Source organism: Penicillium expansum (assembly GCF_000769745.1).
Source record: "Penicillium expansum strain MD-8 chromosome Unknown contig86, whole genome shotgun sequence".
Taxonomy (NCBI): Eukaryota; Fungi; Ascomycota; class Eurotiomycetes; order Eurotiales; family Aspergillaceae; genus Penicillium; species Penicillium expansum.
The window spans coordinates 75727-96372 of NW_015971535.1; the positions used below are offsets into that span (position 1 = coordinate 75727).

Sequence of the window (20646 nt, forward strand, 5' to 3'; positions counted from 1 at the left end):
CCCTTCGATTGCTTGCTTATGTCATCACTCAAAGAGGACATGAGACCGCCAAGTGATGGCATTCGAGATGATAATCATGAGCTGAGAGGCGGTTGCGTGTTTTTTCTTTTGTTCTTGCTTTTCTCTCGTTTCATATACTTCCCATATCCCCAGTCATAACCACCTTAGTTTACCTCAATGGCGGAGTTCCCGCCACTGGCTCCAGTGCCCTCCCCCGCAGTGCGGAGGACAATCCCATCAAATGACTGGGAAGCTTGTCTAGATGCATGGATGGCCCTGTTGGGGATCCGCCTGAATGCGTCAGATCAGCAGTTTAAGGCTGCAGCTGCTGAAGATACATCAACACCGTCATTCTTGGCATCTTACTATCAATACACGACTGCGGGGGATTCCAGTCTACAAAGTGGACCTAAAGCTCGACAGCTTCGGAAGTTCTGTTTTCTGACGATAAGAAGATATATACTCGATCTCTCCAACCCACCAGACGGAACTCTGGACTGGAGACTTCTCGGCAATCTATGTTGCTGTTACCCTTCTAGCGCGGCCTTGAAGACGTCATTATCAAGTGCCTGGGATCTGCACCAGGGCAAGATCACTTCCAGCATCGAGAGAGCAAAAGCCATTGTGATTAAGAACCTCTCTTCGGCCAACTCGTCCTCAAATCCTGAAGTCATTTCTGACATCCGCCGTCTGACAATCCTTGCTTCAGTGCTGCCAGCGTGTGGCCAGGAGCTCATGGCCGGGTCCGACTTCCTGGATACGATAGCGGACGCCTACCAGTCAAAAGGTGCCCGGGAAGAGTTTCGTAAGATTCTAGTTGCTAATATCTACGTCGGGCTCGTCTCCTTATTGAAGGAGCCCGTCAATTTGTCCTCGTTATTGGATCAGCTGTTCAGCCTCAAAGCCGCTGCTCGAGTGGGAGCGCCGAAAATGAAGAAGGAAGCGACTCTACTTTCGGATCTTATCTGCAGCTCGGACTTGCTTATTCGGCTGGAGAAGTACCTGAGCATTCACCCCCAGAAACGGGGGCAAGACCTCCTTGCCAGCTTGCGCACCTATCAAGTGGAATCGAAGTCACTACACCATCGGTATCAGAGACGCAAGAAAGTGGACAAGGGAAAAGAGGTATCTTCGGATCCTATCGTTTCAGGAGAACTTCACGCACACAAAATGTCACTAGTCACTCAAGTGCAAGATCTTTTTCCCGACCTTGGCTCAGCCTTTGTTGTACGGCTACTGGACTTCTATAACGACAACCCCGAGACTATCGTCGCCCACCTTCTCGATGACTCGCTTCCTCTGGAGCTTCAGTCTCTAGATCGATCCGAGCAACTGCCTCCCCCAGCAGAACCTCAGCATAGCCATCTCCCACCCCAGCCAACACCACCCACCATGCCATCACCTACGTTCGCACCACTCCCTGCCCGAAAAAATATCTTTGACAAAGATGTTGACATCGCCGAACTAAGCCGGTCCGGCGAAGCTCAAGGCAAACTACACTTCGGTCGTGCCGGCGCAGACCAAACAGCCGACACAATTCTCGCAGACCACAGCAAACACGCTGCAAACAAAGCAGCAATTCTCTCCGCCCTAGCAACCTTTGACTCAGACGACGACGAGCGCGACGACACCTACGACACAGCAGATGTAGGCGGCGCCATTGACGGAGCCACAGGTGGCGCAGACGGCGAAGCCGACCCAGCCGAGCGCAACCGCCGGGCAGCAGATATCGAAACGACCCTCTTCCGAACATACAAATCCAACCCAGGACTCTTCGCCCGCGACTCCGCGACCCGCCGCTCTCAACCGCGCGCGTCATTGAAGCGCGAGACCGAAATGACCGACGAGGCCATCGAGGGTTGGGCTGTCATGCTAACGCGTGATCCCAAGCGTCTCGCTAAACTCGAAGACCGGCTGGCTATGGACGCTGGCGGGTCGCCTGGTGCTGGGTCACTTAACCAACCTGAGTTGCGTTCTACGTCTTACAGGAGGCCGCAGCCTCGTGAGGATGGGGAGGATGGTTCTGATGAGGGCGAGTCCTCTGGTCATCCTGGTTCGCGGGGTAGAGGAGGTGGTGGACGTGGTGGTCGAGGACGGGGTGGCGGCGGTCGCGGTCGTGGTGGTCGTGGTGGTGGTCCTCCGTCTGGCGGCCAGGGGCAGCCGGATAAGGATAGTGCGGCGTCGCGACAGAGGAAGGAAGAGAACAAGGGTAGTCGGGCAAACCACAACCGTCGGCAACAGCACGCGAAGAAGATGGCGCGTGGCGGTGGGTTGCCTGGTTAAGCATACAAAGGGACCAAGTTGGTTTATATGCAATGCGGCATAGAAGCTCTGGCTATTCTTTATTTCTGATATCTGATAATGATCATGGATGTAATTTACATAAAATTTGGTGGGCTTGTATGACAAGAGCCGCGACGCATTGAAACAGAACGCATTCAAGTGATTCATTAATATACCTCAACACATGTCTAATGCGGTATAGGCAGTCGTGATAACATGTTTACACAGTAGACTCGTACTTGGCCAGCAAGGAACTGGCACTTTATATCAGTGGTGGTGATCTGAGAAGACTCCACCCTCGGCAATGGACTTGCGGCACTCCTCCATTAGGCGGACCTGTTTCGCGACTTCACCAAGCCGGCTGATAACCTCCTTGTTACCATCATAGAAGGTAAAGATGGCGTAAGGGATCCCAGTATCGCGGCAGAACTCTATGACGAACTTCTGCGTACGACGCAGGTTGTGACGCGGGATCCGCGGGTAGAGATGGTGAATGGCCTGGAATTGCAAGCCACCGTGGAAGAAATCCAGCCATGTCGGGCAGTCGACGTCCATAGTGGTACGAAGCATCTTCTGCGCGAAGGACTCACCGACACCCAGGTCAGCGGTCGACATAGCGAAGTGGGATAAAGTGATTTGGACGTGTAGTGGGGAGGAGACGACGTGTGAGACGAGGAGGAAGATGATACGGCTGCTTGCATCGGGAAGTGTCTTGTACATCACACCGTAGCCAAACCAGGTCCAAAAGAAGACCTGTCCGACAAGCTCAAACCACACATGCCACCAGGCGGGGCCTTTTCTAGGAGCTTGTCCCTTTAGCAGATACTCCCAACTCAAGGCGTAGAGATTGAACCGAGCGAGCATCATAATAGGGTAGTAGGAGTAATTCTGGAATTTGAGTAAAAATCGAGCCGGGGCGTCGAAGGTCATGATTCGATCGTAATAGGTACTCCGGAGACTCGTGAGGAAGCGATGCGAGATAGCGAAGAATGGGATATGCTCGATATCCGGGTCATGCTCTGGCTCATTGGTCACGATGTGGTGAACGTTGTGACTACGTTTCCACCACCCGAGACTCAATCCTCCGAGATAGTCTGCGATAAAGATTCCAATGAGAGTATCCACGTGGAAATTGTGTGTAATGCCCATATGACCAGCATCATGGGCGGTAAAAACAAGCTGATGCCAGAAACAGCCGAGGAAAAATGCCGAGGTCGCCCACCATCCCATGCGGAGGAACATATAGGAAAGACCTGCAAACAGTGTGTACCGACAGCATTCAACGAAGTAACAAGAGTAGTTGCAGTCATAAAGTCCCTCGGCCTTGATACGCTCGTTCAGTTCGCGATATTTCCGTTTGATCTCTTCCTGACTTGCGGTATCCAAGGAGGGGTATTTGGCAGTATCGAAGACAATCTCTTCCCGTGTTCTCGCATCCAAGAAGGCGGGCTTGGCCTGGGTTTGGTCGGCCAAAGCGGTTCCGGTCGGTTTCCGTTGACGAACTGTGGATTTCGAGTCGACGGCATCGAATATCGGCGAGGGAGGAATCGAACCATCTTGACTGGAGCCACTGCATATTTCTGGAGTTGTTGAACCCTCATCGCTAGAGCATGTGTCTTCGGTATAGGCACGGAACTTGCCGCCCTGAATCGGGGGTAGGAAGTTGATCCATATTCCTTCAATTCGTCCAATCTGGTACGAACGCATACGCTGGCGTGCTTCTTCAGAGTGTAGCCTGTATGAAACCAGTTTAAATTAGACTAATGATAGGTTGTGGTGTTTGTCGTTCCAGAACATACGCGTTGATCTCATCTGTCGCATCCCTGCCCACCATGTGCTTGATTGGCTTCTCCCCTCCGGGGTGATATATGATGAATGGGTCTACCCTTAGGACACGGCCCTCGAAGATTATGACATGCTTGCCCTCCGAAATGAGGCCTTCAATATATCGTCGAGTCAAGAGGTTGTCCTTCCGGGACGGCCGGGATGCGGTCTTGTCCATTGTATGAGGTGCGGTGAGAGGGTGGATTTGCGTAGGGTCCGATAAGAACGCGGATTTACAATGACATTGCTGAGAGTCGACCTAAGCGACTCATGAAATGCAGGATGCAAAATGCAAATAAACACAGGAAACAAAGAAACAGGAATGAGATTTAAAAAAAAGAAGGCAGAAACGTTGCAAGGGCTACGGGGCGGAGGTGGATAACAGCGGGGACCCCATCAGCGCGTGTGATTGTCCGCCTTTTTCACATTATCAACGTACAACATACCTCCAGCCACTTTGTACCTTTTTGATATGGCAGTGAGTTTCAACTATCTCTAAATTGGTCTTGATTAAATTATTCTAACTGTTCTATAGCAATCAATTTCCTCCTTGACAGAGCAATGGCTCCAGTGGGACCAGGTCAATATGATTGATGTTTCATGTTGTGGCATGATCCCGCTGACTGGGATGTACAGGATCCTACAACTCGCGTGGAAATAGAGCAACTGCGGGACTCTAATGCCACCGAGGAGCTGGAAAAGCGCCTTCAGAATCGTACGCCCTTTTTAATGCCTTTTTCGGTGCGTATCTAATCTGTGTATACGTTTAGGTATTGAGTTCGGAACAGCTGGTCTGCGAGGCCGCATGGCCGCGGGGTTCTCCTGCATGAACTCTTTGATAGTCATACAAGCCTCACAGGGGCTGGCCAAGTTTATTCGAGACAAGCGTTCTGAGATCGCATCGAATGGTGTGGTTATTGGACACGATGCGCGTCACAACTCTGCAAAATTCGCTGCACTCGCTGCTAATGCTTTCATCGCGCAACGTATCCCTGTTTATTTCTTTGACGAGGAAGGGCCAACGCCGATGGTAGCGTTTGGTGTGAACTACTTCGGTGCTGCTGCAGGTATTATGGTAACGGCGAGCCACGTATGTCTACCCTGAAACTCCATTTGTGGATGTATTGGCTAATCGACTCGAAGAACCCACCCCAGGATAACGGTATGTCACTAATTGATAATTCTCTAAAGTGGTTGCTAACTCTTCCATAGGCTATAAAGTGTAAGAATCCTGGATCCATATCATGGACAATACTGACAAGATCTGCCTCGTAGCTACTCGAGTAATGGCGCCCAGATCAACCGACCCGAGGACGGGGAAATAGCACAGTCGATTCAAGAGAACCTTGAGCCATGGCCGACCGCATGGGCAGAATTGCAGCCAGGCGAATTCCTGCGCGCGGACTCCTACCAGAAATTGTTGCCTCACTACAGTAGCCAAGTTGCAAAGTTCACGGTACGTTGTGGGCTATATTTCAAGGAATTCGATCTGACGGATTTCCTCTAGAAATCTACGGTGACCGATTGGCAACCCCCAAGGCCTTTTGCTTATACACCCCTGCACGGTGTGGGAGGGTTGGTTCTTCCAACTCTGTGCCGCTCACTTGGAATCAACGAATTTTCATCCGTTGCTGCCCAGGAGAAGCCTGATCCTGACTTCCCCACTGTGAAGTTCCCCAATCCGGAAGAGGCTGGAGCTTTGGACCTTGCTATCGAGACTGCCGACCAAGAAGGAAAGACCTTGATCATTGCAAATGACCCCGACGCCGACCGCTTCGCCGTAGCGGAGAAAGTGGAGTAAGCTTTATGTTCCGACTGTTGTGAAATTGCCTCAACTAATGTGCTTTCCAGTGGAAAATGGCATACTTTGACTGGAAACCATGTCGGTGTCCTACTGGCATCCCATATCTTGGATTCGTTCGATGCCAGCAAAGATTGGTCCCACATTGCAGTGTTAACTACAACAGTTTCGAGCGGGATGCTAGGAAAGATGGCAGCTGCAAAGGGAATTCACTTTGAGGAAACACTGACAGGGTTCAAGTGGATGGCTAATGTTGCCCGGGACTTGGAGAAAGAGGGAAAGACAGTTTCTTTCTCATACGAGGAGGCACTGGGATACATGTTCCCATCTGTGTGCTATGATAAAGACGGAATTACAGCAGCCACAGTCTTCCTTGCAGCGGAAGCGAAATGGAGAGCCCAGGGATTGACTGCATATGCCAAGCTGCAGCAACTGTTCGGCGAATTCGGCCACCACGAGACCTTGAATAACTACTTCCGATCACCCAATCCACAACTCACCTCGACATTGTTCCAGGGTATTCGAGGCAGCTCAGGTCTCGCAAATATGCAGTTTGGTCCCTTCAAGATTTTGCGGTGGAGGGATCTGACTGAGGGCTATGACTCCAGCACCCCTGATAACAAGCCGGACCTACCTGAAGATCCAACAAGCCAGATGATTACGTTGTGGTTGGATGGTGGAATTCGCTTCACATTCCGAGGTTCTGGGACAGAGCCTAAGGTCAAGTGTAAGTTTTCCCACTCTCTTCCAAGCGAATCCGTTACTGACAGTTTGACACAGTTTATATCGAGAGTTGTGGAGATTCTCGCGAAGACGCCGTCAAAGCAGTCTGCGATGCATTCCTCACTATTCGCGAAGAATGGGTACAGCGCTTTACACCTTCGATGACATACAGCAAGCAACTTTCCACATCATCTGGTAATATTCTGACCGTTGAATGAAGATCTTCATTGGACTGAGGTAGGAAACCCGAATCCAAAGTAGCTCCACCATACGTTGTCGAAATACAACATATTATAACTCGCGAAGGCGTCTTATACAAATTATGCTTGTCATGGCACGCTTTCCTGATCTTTGCGTAAGTAAAAACTTAGACAAGGACAATACTCATGGTTGGGTGTATACCAGTCTTGGGGAGAGTGTTGAGTCAATCCCACTTTGCCTAGCTTTGCACCAGGCTATCATGTTTCTCTATACGAGGCAGGGTGACAGCCGTAGAGCCATAAAACGTTAGCGTCAGTCCTCCCCTCAGACACAATCGTTTCATCAAGATCAAGTGTACGGATACAGGTCGCTCATTCCAGAAATACAAATCGTATCTTAGCAGTGTTGGGGCAAAAGTGGATGAAATGTACTGGACACTTACGATGAATATGGCTGTGAAAGCACTGGGAATAGTGACCTGAGCACTGCTGTTTTGGAATGGAGTGTTTAATGGTTTCTTGATAAGTTAAATCTCTTTTGATGGGGTTGTGTCTGAGGTGACTAGTTTTGTTAGAATCTACATATTCGCACCTTCCTAGATACAATTGTCCTATGATAATATTCGTGGACGTCATCGCCTCCTATTTAATTGATGACTTTCATTCAAGTTTCCCTCAGTTCCCATCATCTTTGTCTCAGCTCACCTTCATTTTTCAGTCATAGCTCAAACAGTATTTTCGAAAACTTCACACACTGTATTGATATCTACAATTGTATCCATCCAAGATGACGTAGAACTTCAATAAGCTTTTATCCTAGGTCTTGAACATATGCTTTCAAGCCCTCGACTTCACTTCAAATCTTCTGCTACTACATCGTCCGAAGAGTTGTGCACTCAGAACCTGCACTATCTAAGTGATCGAAGGTATCGAGGTGTGATGAAGCCACTCCGCGACTTTCCTCCCTCCCGGGGTCTATGGAATGAGGGAGTTTGAACAGGATCCACTTGTATTAACATCAACTATTGCGTATCGAGAATTCAGTTTCAGATGTGACTCCCCGAGACAACATGTAAGTAGCAAACACAGTAATGCAAGGCTGTAACCTGCCGAGAACATCAGCCAATTATTGATCATCAATTCCCCGAGACCCCATGACTGCAAGCAGACCGCAAGCAAAGGTAGCAAACTGCATTTTGTGGCAACCCAATTCAAACTCTAGACTTCAAAATTGAAAGTGGTCAACCTCCCCCAAAAGCCACCACTGAATTTCTAGTAGCGCAGCGACATCGTTCATTGGCAAAGCCACCTTAGTTCTCTCATTATGCCACCCATGTGTGCGTTTGACTAGATTCAAATCGTGGCCATGAGGCCGGGCGGAGTCAAAATCGATAATGACAGGGGTGTCACCTTGAAACATGATGTTACACGGGTTGATGTCATTGTGGACGATACCCAAATCATGGAGATGTTTCAGGCCCCGTGCAATTCCCTCCACCCAACGGTCAACCTCGTCTCGGTCAGCCTTCTGCCTCTCATATGCAAAGTCGAACTTATTGCGTCTGGCTGAGTTTACTCTGGCCATCAGCGTTTCATCGTACTTTGTGAAATAGATCCCTCTTATTGAACTATCGTCGACGACGGCGCAGCCGTGGTATTGAGCGATATTCGGGTGCGGATTATTCTTCAGGAGTTCGCAGGTCTTGACTTCTTCAATCCAGGTTTCTCTGATTAAGGCGGGGTATTGGGGGCTGTAGGGTGAAAGGCTTGGCTTTTTCAGATACCAGGTCGAACAGTCCGAGGGCCTTTCTGCCTTAGTGAATTTGTCCGAGAACTCCGGGAAAATGAGAGCTCCTTGGATTTTGTTGGTGCTGAACATGTCGCCAAACTGGATGTCGTCTTTTGATTTATATCGCTTTCGGGAGTAGGCTCTGTAGATTGAGCCGGACATTTCGTAGACTATGATGGTCTTTTGGAATGCGAATTTATCTGGAGGACCTCCAAAGTCTTCGGAATATTCGAGAACGTACATTTTGAAGGGGGCTGCGCATCAAACAAGAAGAAATGAAGAAAAATAAACTATCCTTAGCAAGTCAGCTCAGGCAGGTAACTCGTAGGGAATTCAAACGGATCAAGAATCATACGATGAAGCGGGTGCCCACTTAGTCCCGATTTAAAGTATTTCACTGGCTGTTTGCACTTCCTTGTCACTCAAGGCTTGTGTGAGGGAAATAAGTGGCAATGAAAGTCAGAAGGGGCATCCGAATTGGGTGCCCGTCATGATGGCCGAATATATCTCATGGTCTTGGGAATATCCCCCAGTCTCTTTATTCACACATCATGAACCATCACCACATATATCGGCAGAGCAAAGCAAGGAAGGATATCCTCCCTTCAAAAAACCATGGACCAGCAATGCGACAGCAGGGTGACTGTCATGACCATCATTCCCTGTGTCACGCCCAGCAAGTAGCGTCCTGTTCAAGGGACAACCATCGCCTCCATCTAAACGACAATGGCAGTGATGCCCACGAACCTCAGCGATATAACTTCCGTCAAGCCCCAAATCCCGAAAACATGGTTCATTCCGATTTTTGTCCGCACTTTCAAGGGGATCCTTGCCTCAAGATGTAAGATTGGAGTCGTAGTTGGGTTTTATCTGTATATCTTCACCACTGAACAAATTGCAGGACCAAAGTCGAAGCCGACCTCCGTGTCCAACACGCCCAGATCTGCTGTCACCTCGAGACTCGATCTAGATCTCCCCAGTCGAGCGAATATGAAGACCACCACCACACTGGTCAATACCACACCCAAGAAATCGACTCCAATGACCGACAACATCACCAACCTACAGTCAAGCAATTCCGTTCAAAAACCTCAAATAACCCGTTTGATCGTGTCCACCGTCATGCTGCACCACCAGAACAAGGTACCTTTGTTCGTGTTACTGTGTGTAAGTCACATGAGGACGGGTGCGGTAGGAACGTGAAAGTCGTTAGATTCAAAGAGGATGGCGGGACGCCCGAATATGCCGAGACCCGCCATTCTAATTGCCCTATACATCATACCCCGTCCCCTGCGGAGGACCAGTATCAATCTCATCACAATTTTCATCAACACCAAGCCCAATCTCAAGACTCAAGAAAATGTAGGTGGGTTTGGGGCCCTCCGTTGCCTGCGGTGGTCCCTCAACGTGGAAAGATCTATTAGGCGGAGAAACATTGAGACTTATAGAATCATGCAATGTATATTGGGAAATTGGACACTTTTCAAAAATTGATCGATCAAAAGGTCGGCAGAATTTCAGTTCCTCAATCCTTGTACCTACTCTCATGAAGTCGCTATGCGTGCCATGGTCGCAGCGAATGTAAAAGTTTGTGTTTGGGTGTTATGGCAGGATGATAGGAATTGTTGTCGGGAATCCTGCTCGTCGAGACTACACGTTGCTGGAGCATCTGGTCTAGTCTTCTTTTTTTTCTTTTGATTCGGGAAAAAAGAACCCAAAATAAGGGGAACTTAGCGAGGCATCGCGGGACCCTGCTATTTCCTCCCTGTTTGTTGACTTCTCTAGAGCTAAACTCCAGCTTGCTTATATTCGTAGGCATTCTCGCGAATACTTCCCACGGGCTTAGTTAGGTGTAGGCCTCCAACAGAGAAGGAGGTGCTTATGACTCCATCAACTTCCATGCGGGGATCCCTGCACACTCGGATTACATGGGCAGCTAGGCCTAAAGAAGTCGTATCTAATGGTTCATATTAATGGATAGGGATTCCCCGACAAACTTCGGAGACGCCTGCAAGCTTTTCACATACCCCTGAATTAATATTCATGACCGAGAGGCCAACGGATGAAGTAATCAAATATCATGATAGGTAATAAGGAGGGAAATATCTCGCTATCAGAAGCTTCTGGAAGGCCAATGGTTACGAAGACCTCAGGCAGCAATGCTGCTGATAGCATAGCATGCGGGGTCTGCCAGCTCATGATTGCATACAAAACTGGATGCCTCCCACACTCATAATCTGTTTCGAACCTCGCGTTGGACTCGTCTAGCATTTGACTAGCTATGGAGCGCTGTGACTTATGTGACCGCTTTTTTAATGATCGACAGGCTTTCCAACAACATATGCGAGATGCTCCGGTACATGCTTTGATATTTCGATGCGAACCCTGCAATCGGACTTTTGTCAGCCAAAGCGCCCTTGATCAGCATCTGCGGGACACATCTGCCCACACCACAACATTCAACTGTGAGCTTTGCAACAAAACCTTTGGCAGTCAAAGTGCTTTGGACCAACATGTTCAAAATTCACCAGCACATGCTGTATCATTCAACTGTGAGCTTTGCAATAAAACCTTTGGCAGTCAAAGTGCTTTGGACCAACATGTTCAAAATTCACCGGCACATGCTGTATCATTCAACTGTGAGCTTTGCAACAAAACCTTCATCATTCAAAGTGCCCTTAATCAGCATCTGCGAGACTCACCTGCCCACACCACAACATACGACTGTGAACTTTGTAACAAAACCTTTGGCAGTCAAAGTGCCTTGGACCAACACGCTCAAAGTTCTCCAGGACATGCTGCATCATTCTACTGTGAACCTTGCAACCGAACCTTTGGCAGCAAAGATGCCATAGATCAACATATCCAGTATTCAGAAGCACACAACGCGGCGCCTAGCACACCGCTAGACTTTTTCTTCCGATCCTTCGCGGGCTTTAGATACAATCCAAACCTACCTCCCTCGGAATCATTTGCCCAACTTCGGAACTTCCGTGGCTGGGAAAATAATGATGCAGAGGATAAAGAAACCTGGAGGCGGTACCAATTTGCTCTAGAAGAGGAGGTGAAGATGTGGTTTGGAGCAGAGGATGACCTTGGCGCTTGGCATTCTCTTTGTCGCGCTATCGGAATTGAGCCTTTGCCTACAACGTGTGTGCAAGCTGTGAAGGTAAGCATTTATCTGGACTTCATGATTTTTCATATTTACACAAGATTTCAAATGGAAATCTAGAAGCATTTGCCAGCTATTTTGGCTAACAAGGGGACCTAGGCCGTCCGACGGGTGTTCGTCAATATTATTGATTTGATCGACTGGGCTCGAAGTGGAAACCTGAACAATCGAGTGCAAAAGTTTTCGAACCTGACAAAGTTACGAGAATATACGAAGCGAACGAAGAAGATCTATATCAATAACCTTGGCGAGGATGATGGAAATATTGTCCTTCGCCATCTGCTAAGATTCATTTTCCGGACAACTTCTGCTGGACCTCGTCTTCATGGCAGTGGATAAAGTGTAGAGCGATATCTGGTTAGATGGTCAGTTAAATTCATCCTCTTGGAGGTAGATTGGAGATCATCGTATATGAGAGTTTGAAGCTTGAGAGACCAAAGAATATCTTCCACCTCAAATGAATCCCTTGTCCACACTTCCTCATCTGGTCAAAATGCCGACATTTACATCGAGGGATTCACTGATTATAACCTTGGAAATGCTAGTATTCTTTCATCCTTTTATCTTTCGTTTCTGAGTTGATATTGTCCACGGTCTCGAGCCCCTCGTCTGTACCCAGGTAGATATCTCACTAGGATACACACTAGTGCACATCTTACAAAACGACCTTTCCATTATGATGCCTACAGGATACGACGTGAATAAATGTAGATCTGAATTGACGAAGAAGCCAGAAACCGATACTATAAAATGGAACAAAAAAAACAATAACGACAGTAAAACCACATTCAGCTTCTAAATCAGACCATCCAGGCAAAATATAGAAATGACAAGCTTTGACTGGCTTTCGAGCCACTCCACCCAATGAGTGAGGGGTGATTTGATCTTTTCACGCGCTTCAAGAGAGTGCAGTTCATATATAACACGAAGCATCTTCTTAGGCGTATGTAAATGAACACCTTACTAGCATAAATATCGCAAGTCGTCTGCGCGAGCTGTGCGGGCGCGTATTTATTTATAGCCGGTGCCACTAGACAACCATTGAACCTCATCATAGTACCCCGCAGCATAAATACCACGCACCAGCTTCCCTTTGCTTTCTCAACTTTGAAGTGATTCCACACCTTGATAGACTGCCATGTCACACCATCCTATTGTAATAATTCTAATTTCAAGATGAGTGATGCAGACGGTGAACCCAAACTTGAGGATCACCCCGAACGGGAGGATCACCCGGAGAACGAGAATCAGCTCACACGCGATAACCGCCTTGAACATGAGGACCATCCTGAAAGACATGATCAGCCCGAACACGAGAATCACTCCAAACGTGACACCGAGGAGAACGAACCCATCAACTTCGAATGGACTCCTGAACTTGTGAAGATTGGAACCTCTCGTGGCACGATCCATCCATCAATTGGTCCCCTCACATTCTACAGGGGCTCCCCGGAATGCAAGTACCGGCCTGGTATGGCATTGCCAGACCCTGCTGATACGCGGGAGTGTCTGAGGTGGATTGGACTATTCGATAAGAAGATACTTGAGATAGAACAGAAGTTCAACGCACTACATCCAGATTATCAAGGACCTCGCTGTGGATATGACGAGAAATTCATGCAGCATGCACATGCCTACAATGAGATCACGTTCCCTAAGATCGAGGAAATGTTGAATATGTTCATTCGAGGAATGCATGATGACCACGATGAATTTGAATACACTCACAGTGGGTCTTTTTAGTTAGTATAATAGGCGGTCTTAGCTAACAAATTAATACAGAGGGCTACATTGAGAAGGGTATTCAGCTAGGACTTCGGCCAGAATTTGCGATATTCTGCGGACTGCATGAGACAGATCCCCGAGCTCTCGAAAATTCCCATTTATTCGAAAAAGGATGGTTTTCTTTGGGCCCAGCAGATATCATGAGTGATACCCTTATCCCATCTTGGATGAAACTCAGGGAATTCATGGCGACGAAGTTAACATACGAGGGGAAGGCATGGAGCGATCGCTATGGAAGATGGTTGGTCCACGAGGGGGAAAGTATGGAGCAAGCGAAGGCGAGAGTAGATGATCGAGAGATTGAAAGGCTAAAAGAGCAAGCGATAAAGGAGAAGAAGGAAGCATTGGAGCGTTTCTATAGAGAGCAGGCCAGAGAGCGCGCGGAAGACGAGGCAAGATGGGCAGAAGAAGACAGACTGGAGGCGGAGAAGCTGAAACAAAAAAGCATAGACGAAGCTGGTCAGCAGAAGGATGAGGAATGAACAGAGTAAATGCTCCAACGCTTCCTTGCTCTCCTTGATCTTGAATTTAGTCGACACCAAGGCTGACGACCACGCTCAGGCGCAGATGTACACAATGAATGTCAAATTGATACCTTTCCGATGATGTGTCCTCTCCAGTAACTCAAGTCCGTTGTTCATCTGTTCAAAATCAACACCAAAGTTGCTCCATCGGCTAAAGTTGGCTAATCTTTTTGCCGCTTTTTAGAGGCTCAAAAATATTGCTCGATCTAGTTTATCATTACCTTCTTGTAAATGAGTCTAGCCATTTCGGTGAGGCTAATGCAATCGGAATCTTATAAGTTCGGCGCCTAATTTTAAATCTTAAAACTACATGGGTCTTCCCGTTGATGTAAGGACTAGTAATCTCAACACTCCTGCCTAAACGAGCTAGGTACAGAATAACGTGTAAAAAGTACTACAAAACAATGAATACATCCAAGGGGTAGAAGTGTCTGCATTACCGGTCTAATAGTGACCTGGGGGCGTTACTCTTGGGGTGGAATGAGGCTCCCAGCTTGAAGCCTACAGGCGCTGTTTTGGCGACTCGCAGGATGGGTGGGTTATTAATATATCGGTACGTTTGCTTCATTTTTGCCGCCCACGCCAGTAGGTTCACGGACTTGCCTGTTGGTCTTATCTTTGATTTTTCGTACCTCTCATGGATCTTTTAGAAGTACGCCTGATCCCTGATCCCTACACCAACCGGAGCTGAGAAAATATGAGTCTAGTAATAACAATACCACGAAGGCCACCAAATAATAGTATCACGTGTATTCTTAATTTCCTTGGGCACAAGTGCGAATATCTTCCATCGTAGCCAGGCTGATCACAAACTGGCATTTTCAAATTTTCTCAAATTCAAAAGCCGAACTTGAGTGAGGCTAGAAAGCCTATAAAAATTTCAGCCAGACCACGTAACTCTATCGTTTGCTCTTTGGTCGCATCTCTCCAGAGACTGCCTGGCTGTCCCGATCTGCTCTGTGACGGTCGCGACAAGGTGATCCGAGGTTCCGCGAACTGGAAAGTGGGATTATCCACCGCAATTTTGGCCAATATTGTCTTCATATCATGGAGAATAGACTCGTCCGTCTGGACTGGAATGGTTCGGAATTCAATCGTCACGGTACATTTTGCTGGGTATGAGGATGGTTCTTCACCGCCGTGAATCATACCACAATGCAAAGATGCAGACCCGATAATTTCGTCTACTGGTAAGCGACGCTGGTAGCTTTCTAGCGCAGTGAGAAACCATCCGGCCTGAAGAATTGAATCTACCCCGGATGTTGGGTCCGACCCATGGGCAGCAGTCCCCAGAATATCGACTTCGACCCAGATAAATCCCTTATGAGCAGTGATGAGAACACGATTGGTAGGCTCTGGAATGACAGCCCCGTCTGCGCGCCATCCAGCGGCGATGAGATCTTGGGTCCCTTGAGAAGCGTCTTCTTCGTCCGACACGGCGGCAAAAATGACATCTCCACGCAGGGGGGTTTTGCGGGCTTTGATAGAGGCAAGGGCTGCCATTTCGGCGGCAAGACCTGACTTCATGTCCAAGGAACCCCTGCCAAAAATAGCAGGCCGACCATCTTTTTCAAGAATATGGCCCGATAGAGGCTCATGCTCGTAGCTATTCAAGCTCACAGTGTCGATATGGCCATTGAGCATAAGTGACTTTCCTCCACCTGATCCACGGATTACACCCACAATTGATGGACGCCCCGTGACAGTCTCGATCCGATGATTTTCAATCCCGCGATGATCCAACCATGCTGCCAAATAATCTGCAATCTGCGTTTCTCCTGCGCCCGGTGTCGCTGATAAAGTGACGTTTGACGAATTAATCCTTGCCAGAATCTGGGTCAGGGTGACGGAATCATCGACTGCCACATCGAAGGGGCCTGAAAATTGGGGTTGTAGGGTAGACATTTTGGGTTGCAAAACGAGATGGGAGACGGATGTGAAGGCAGACCCGTTAATCTAAACCCAACAACGCCTTCCATGAACAAGCTGCGACTTCTATGAACAACCAACATAGCTTTACTGTTATCCGAATTGTCCCAATGATTCACGTCGCCTTCTAAAGCACCCTTTGCAAACGTATCTGTTGAGGTCACCTGATACTGTTTGTCAGAACTGGGAGCTACAAATAGCTTCCTCTCCCTCTTCTTCTTCCTTTCTCCCTCAGTGCAGTTAGAAGGATCAATAAAGTCAGATTGCCTGCTCTCGCTCCTGGTTTTTCATCAGTATCTACCCTATGTTAACATTATAGACTCCAATGTCATCGAGCACATAGTGCCACACGGTAAATCAGCCGGCCTATTTTTGCCAAACATGCGCCATCTCCGCTCGAATCATTGCCATCAAGACGACCTATCATCATTAACTATCAGCCATTTTTTCTCACATCCCACAAACATTTGACATACCAAGCTGAGGTCTACCCCTTGAGCCACCCGAACTCGAAAGACGGAGATATCCCGATCCCGCGCAAAACGCTTCTTGATATTGTTCGAATGGACCGAGATCTCCGCGATCGTCACATTGCCAATATTAACATAGTTTGTGATCCCCATTGCATCGCGCGGTCGCATCTCGACCACCGCGCCGGAGCTTAGGATCTTCCCGTCAATGGCCGTGTGTTGTGAGGTAAAGAATTTCTTATGGCAAAGCTCGGCGATCGTGTTCCCACTGGCGTCTTCTACAACCCACCCGATCTTACGCCGGAGGTCAAAGACTGGCCAGCCCGATACATCCTTCAAAGGTCGTCTCAGCGTCATTGAGCTGTAACCCCCCGGTCCTTCGACGGAGAATAGCTTCTCGCCATCATCACGCGCGATCGTGATGTTCTGAAGATGGCGGTCGTGGACCCTTACCCATATGACACATTCCTGATCGGTTGTATGGCCTTCGGTCAGGCAGACTGGTGAAGGTGGAGCTTGAAGAACTGCATCCATTGCAGCCAAATATAGGCGCCAAGTGTAGGAGAAGCAGATAGGCGTCTGTGACGACCAGACGATGAGGATTGAGACGCGATAGGATAGGGGCGGTTGGGGTAAACAGGAGTAAAGATCCAGGAAAACAGAAGGGTAGCGTCTCTAAACACTGACAGCAAGAGACCACGGATTCTACCCTCTCGAGAGTGTGAGTCTGTTCAGTTTGTACATACACTCGTTATTTGAAGCGTGGTAGCTGAATAGTCCCAGTTGAAAGAAGACGGGAAAAGTGCTCGCGGGTTCTTTTAATTAGCGCGGAATACTTGGGGGCCGGAAATCTTGTGGAACTAAGAAAATATTGTGGGGTTCAAATGGCTAGTAAATGTCGCATGGTGTCCTATCCCTGAGCAGTTCCTCAATAATTCATTAGAACTTGGCATTGATTGCTGATCCTGGTCCATTTTGCTTGGCGTAATATAGATGTGGATCAAGCTTCCCACTTAAAGTGGACCAAGCCTTTATGGGGGCCAGATGTAAGGATATGGGGCTAGTATTCTTATATCGGCCTCATACTCTACAGGGGATAGCACTCTATAGGGGATACCTAGGTAGAAATCTCAGTCTAACAGGATATTTTTCACACTATCAGAACAGGAAGCCTAAAATCATTCAGGTTGAATAATAAATGTCCAGCTAGTGTCGTGTTAAGTAACATGACAATAGAACATTAACCGTCTATAGACAAGGCTCGATAACTCACGTGAGATCTAATGGCAGCTAATCGCTCGTATATCAACGTGAAGTATCGCTGCAGTGCTGAGCCAAAAATATATATAAACGGCCACTAGGACTCTCCACGAATGAAACGCAACGAAAGCCGAACAACTAGCACACTTAGACATAGGAATACTTCCAAGAATCTGGAGAATCGGATGTCTAATTCAGAAACGTAATAATCAGTGATATATAATTGATGTTTTGCTTATCGTCCCTGAAGTTGGGGTAAAAGTAGTTCTCCAAAATCGAAAATTGGAGACAGTCTAGTTTTGACCCCGCCGAGGTCCTAAGTTAGCTTACCGAGAACAAATAATATGATAGCAATCACCGCATTTACACCCTGACATTGGACATTGAATGATTACCCTGAGCAAATTTGGGCGAAAAATCTTACTCAAGTCCGTACTTGGTTGACCTACACAGGCCGAAGGACATAAGTATTTTCTCTATCACCACACAATCTTAACATGTCGTACAATTTCCATGACAAGACCGTTGTCATCACTGGAGCTGGGAGCGGAATAGGGTAAGTGAACCTTTGCAAAGCGATACAGAGCCCAATACTCTGAGATTTAGCTCATCAGACACCATACAGGAAGGCCACTTCTCTTAAACTCAATGCCCTTGGAGCTACTTTGATACTCTGCGACTTAAACCTGGAGTCACTAGAGCAACTCAAGACCGAGCTCGAAGCTACCTCCACCTCCACCGTTCATCTCTACAAAGAATGTGATGTGGCATGCAGCACGCAGTGTCTCTCGGTAGTTGAGTCAGTCCACGGCCATACCGGCGTAAAGAGATTGGACTACCTGTTTAACTGCGCTGGAATCAACCCCACTGAAATTGCAATCACCGATACTACCGACGACTACTACACTCGCTTGGTAGACGTGAATCTTCGGGGAACGTTCAATATGAGCCGTGCATGTGTTCCCCTGATGGTAGACGGCTCGGTGATTGTCAATGTGTCTAGCATGTGCGGGCTCAGGGGCTACTCAGGATACTCGGTCTACTGTGCAACAAAGTTCGCAGTTATTGGATTTACGAAGGCTCTAGCTCTGGAACTGGGCCCCAAAGGGATCCGAGTCAACGCTGTCGCCCCAGGTCCGATCGACACACCGACTATGGTGGGGAATGTTTCCGGGAAGAGTGAACACAACCAGGAATTAAGAAGTAGCCTCGCACTGGAGAGATTGGGGGAGCCTTCGGAGGTGGCGGATGTGGCAATTTTCCTGTTTAGTCCTCAAAGTTCATTCATGACCGGAAGTGTGGTAGATGTTACTGGTGGTCTCCGGTAATCGTTTAGATATTGATTGGACAATGCTTGAAGTATCCCACACCCCAAGCGATGTCAATAATTACTTTTTTGTTAATTCGTCACTGTTATTAAGTGTATCATTCCGATCGAGCCTCTTAGTTACTAATTTTGATATTTCAAGTCAAGTCCCCATTTCGCGGTTCACAGAATAGTATGTCGAAGCCTATCAAAAAAGTTCATTATTCATAGCAGACTCCCCATAGAAAAGGCCAGATTGGGGAATATATCAGAAGGACCGCTGTAGTGCCCCGGGAGACCATATGCATAGTTACTCCAAATATTGCGCTTGGAGTGGGTGGGGTTACCCCAAACCTCCACATTCGGATAGTTAGCAAAAAAGCCCTTTCCTAAAAGGAGTGAACCCTGAGGGCCATAAGAGTGCGTATAATTGAAGACTACAGTCATTTCTTACCAAGCAATAATTAGAACCAATTTAGTTTTAAACATAGCAGCTCTCATAAAGTGAGCTCCACTTTCCAGGAACGAATGAATCTTTCCCTTCGTCAAACGCAAACATTCAATTGACAACAGGGTATATTTTGTGCTTCTTGTAGAATGACACTATCTCTTCAAACCGTTTAGTAGGCCCGTTAATAATACCCTTCAGAGTGAGTGTCTTGCTCGGAGTAAGGAGCTATCCAGAGAATTGAGAAAACTAGTTCTAGTTTATTGAAACTTTTGAATGACATTATTTAATAGCACGGGCATCCATCCATAGATTTCAAATTTAGCTATAGCTTAATGAAAATAAGTGCATTATGATGACCCAAATTTGTTAAAAATAAGGGAAATCATCCTATGCTTTGTAATTCAATTTATATAGTGAAGAGGGGAACGCTCAAGGCTGTATGCTCTGGGGCATACGGGTCGATTCAGCACTCGCAGTTCAGTTTCATACTCGACTCTGCCTACAAAGGATCCAGGACATGCAGTCCAAGAAGTCAATTCAGAGAGGTGTAGAGGTGTGTTTTATTCAGTCTGTCTCTTCCTACTACTTGTATCCTCCGGCCCCCCAAGATTACATAATAAAATCACTTCGTAAAGACAGGACAGGCAAGGTCAATACGTAGTGGGAGGCATGGTCCCCCACTACAATAGGTAGGTAGGTAGCCACCAGTGCGCTATTTCTTAGATACTACCACGTTGCTACTTATTTGCAAGTATACGCTTTTCACCCGACTTAATACACCTGGTAAAACATACTAGGATTTAGTTAAGATTTGGTAATACGGCATACTTCTTTCAACCTGCTTAATTGCACTATAAATAATAGGAGGCAGATTGTAGTTATAAATCCCCTGAATTTATAAGAAACTCCGACTCCACAAAGTTTACTGAATCTATTTACAGTAACTGCACGCTTTAAAACCCCACGCAGCAGGTATCGTTCTAATTAAAGCAACTCTAAAAGAGTTTAGGTGCAAATAGATAATACAACATATATCCGAGAAACCATTCTTCAATACAATGGTTTGTGTTGAAGCGGGCAAGGCTTTGCTTTTCCCATTAAGTGCTACGGTCAGAATCCCCATAGGAAG

The 20646-nt window shown here is 47.5% G+C and overlaps 8 protein-coding genes across 8 annotated transcripts; 4 read left to right on the plus strand and 4 right to left on the minus strand.

Moving 5' to 3' along the window:
• Positions 1-177: 177 nt before the first annotated feature.
• PEX2_031390 (ASCC2 family CUE domain-containing protein) lies at positions 178-2283 on the plus strand (the record flags this gene model as incomplete). The annotated part of the gene is made up of 1 exon (XM_016740414.1): positions 178-2283. The coding sequence occupies one exon, from the start codon at positions 178-180 to the stop codon at positions 2281-2283; it is 2106 nt and encodes a 701-aa protein (XP_016592795.1).
• A 267-nt stretch (positions 2284-2550) lies between these two features.
• On the minus strand, positions 2551-4285 carry PEX2_031400 (fatty acid desaturase; the record flags this gene model as incomplete). Its single annotated transcript, XM_016740415.1, has 2 exons — positions 2551-4018; positions 4083-4285. 2 exons carry the CDS (start codon positions 4283-4285, stop codon positions 2551-2553), a joined length of 1671 nt encoding a protein of 556 aa, XP_016592796.1.
• Positions 4286-4579: 294 nt separating this feature from the next.
• Positions 4580-6849, plus strand: PEX2_031410 (phosphoribomutase PRM15; the record flags this gene model as incomplete). The annotated part of the gene is made up of 10 exons (XM_016740416.1): positions 4580-4585; positions 4643-4687; positions 4744-4822; positions 4878-5197; positions 5251-5269; positions 5320-5329; positions 5383-5563; positions 5615-5904; positions 5959-6635; positions 6689-6849. 10 exons carry the CDS (start codon positions 4580-4582, stop codon positions 6847-6849), a joined length of 1788 nt encoding a protein of 595 aa, XP_016592797.1.
• A 1207-nt stretch (positions 6850-8056) lies between these two features.
• PEX2_031420 (uncharacterized protein) lies at positions 8057-8863 on the minus strand (the record flags this gene model as incomplete). Its single annotated transcript, XM_016740417.1, has 1 exon — positions 8057-8863. One exon carries the CDS (start codon positions 8861-8863, stop codon positions 8057-8059), a length of 807 nt encoding a protein of 268 aa, XP_016592798.1.
• Positions 8864-12968: 4105 nt separating this feature from the next.
• Positions 12969-14059, plus strand: PEX2_031430 (cell envelope integrity TolA family protein; the record flags this gene model as incomplete). Its single annotated transcript, XM_016740418.1, has 2 exons — positions 12969-13521; positions 13575-14059. 2 exons carry the CDS (start codon positions 12969-12971, stop codon positions 14057-14059), a joined length of 1038 nt encoding a protein of 345 aa, XP_016592799.1.
• Positions 14060-14938: 879 nt separating this feature from the next.
• On the minus strand, positions 14939-16006 carry PEX2_031440 (Peptidase M20; the record flags this gene model as incomplete). The annotated part of the gene is made up of 1 exon (XM_016740419.1): positions 14939-16006. The coding sequence occupies one exon, from the start codon at positions 16004-16006 to the stop codon at positions 14939-14941; it is 1068 nt and encodes a 355-aa protein (XP_016592800.1).
• A 390-nt stretch (positions 16007-16396) lies between these two features.
• On the minus strand, positions 16397-17034 carry PEX2_031450 (uncharacterized protein; the record flags this gene model as incomplete). The annotated part of the gene is made up of 2 exons (XM_016740420.1): positions 16397-16450; positions 16507-17034. The coding sequence occupies 2 exons, from the start codon at positions 17032-17034 to the stop codon at positions 16397-16399; spliced, it is 582 nt and encodes a 193-aa protein (XP_016592801.1).
• Positions 17035-18257: 1223 nt separating this feature from the next.
• PEX2_031460 (SDR family NAD(P)-dependent oxidoreductase) lies at positions 18258-19088 on the plus strand (the record flags this gene model as incomplete). The annotated part of the gene is made up of 2 exons (XM_016740421.1): positions 18258-18316; positions 18386-19088. 2 exons carry the CDS (start codon positions 18258-18260, stop codon positions 19086-19088), a joined length of 762 nt encoding a protein of 253 aa, XP_016592802.1.
• Positions 19089-20646: the final 1558 nt, after the last annotated feature.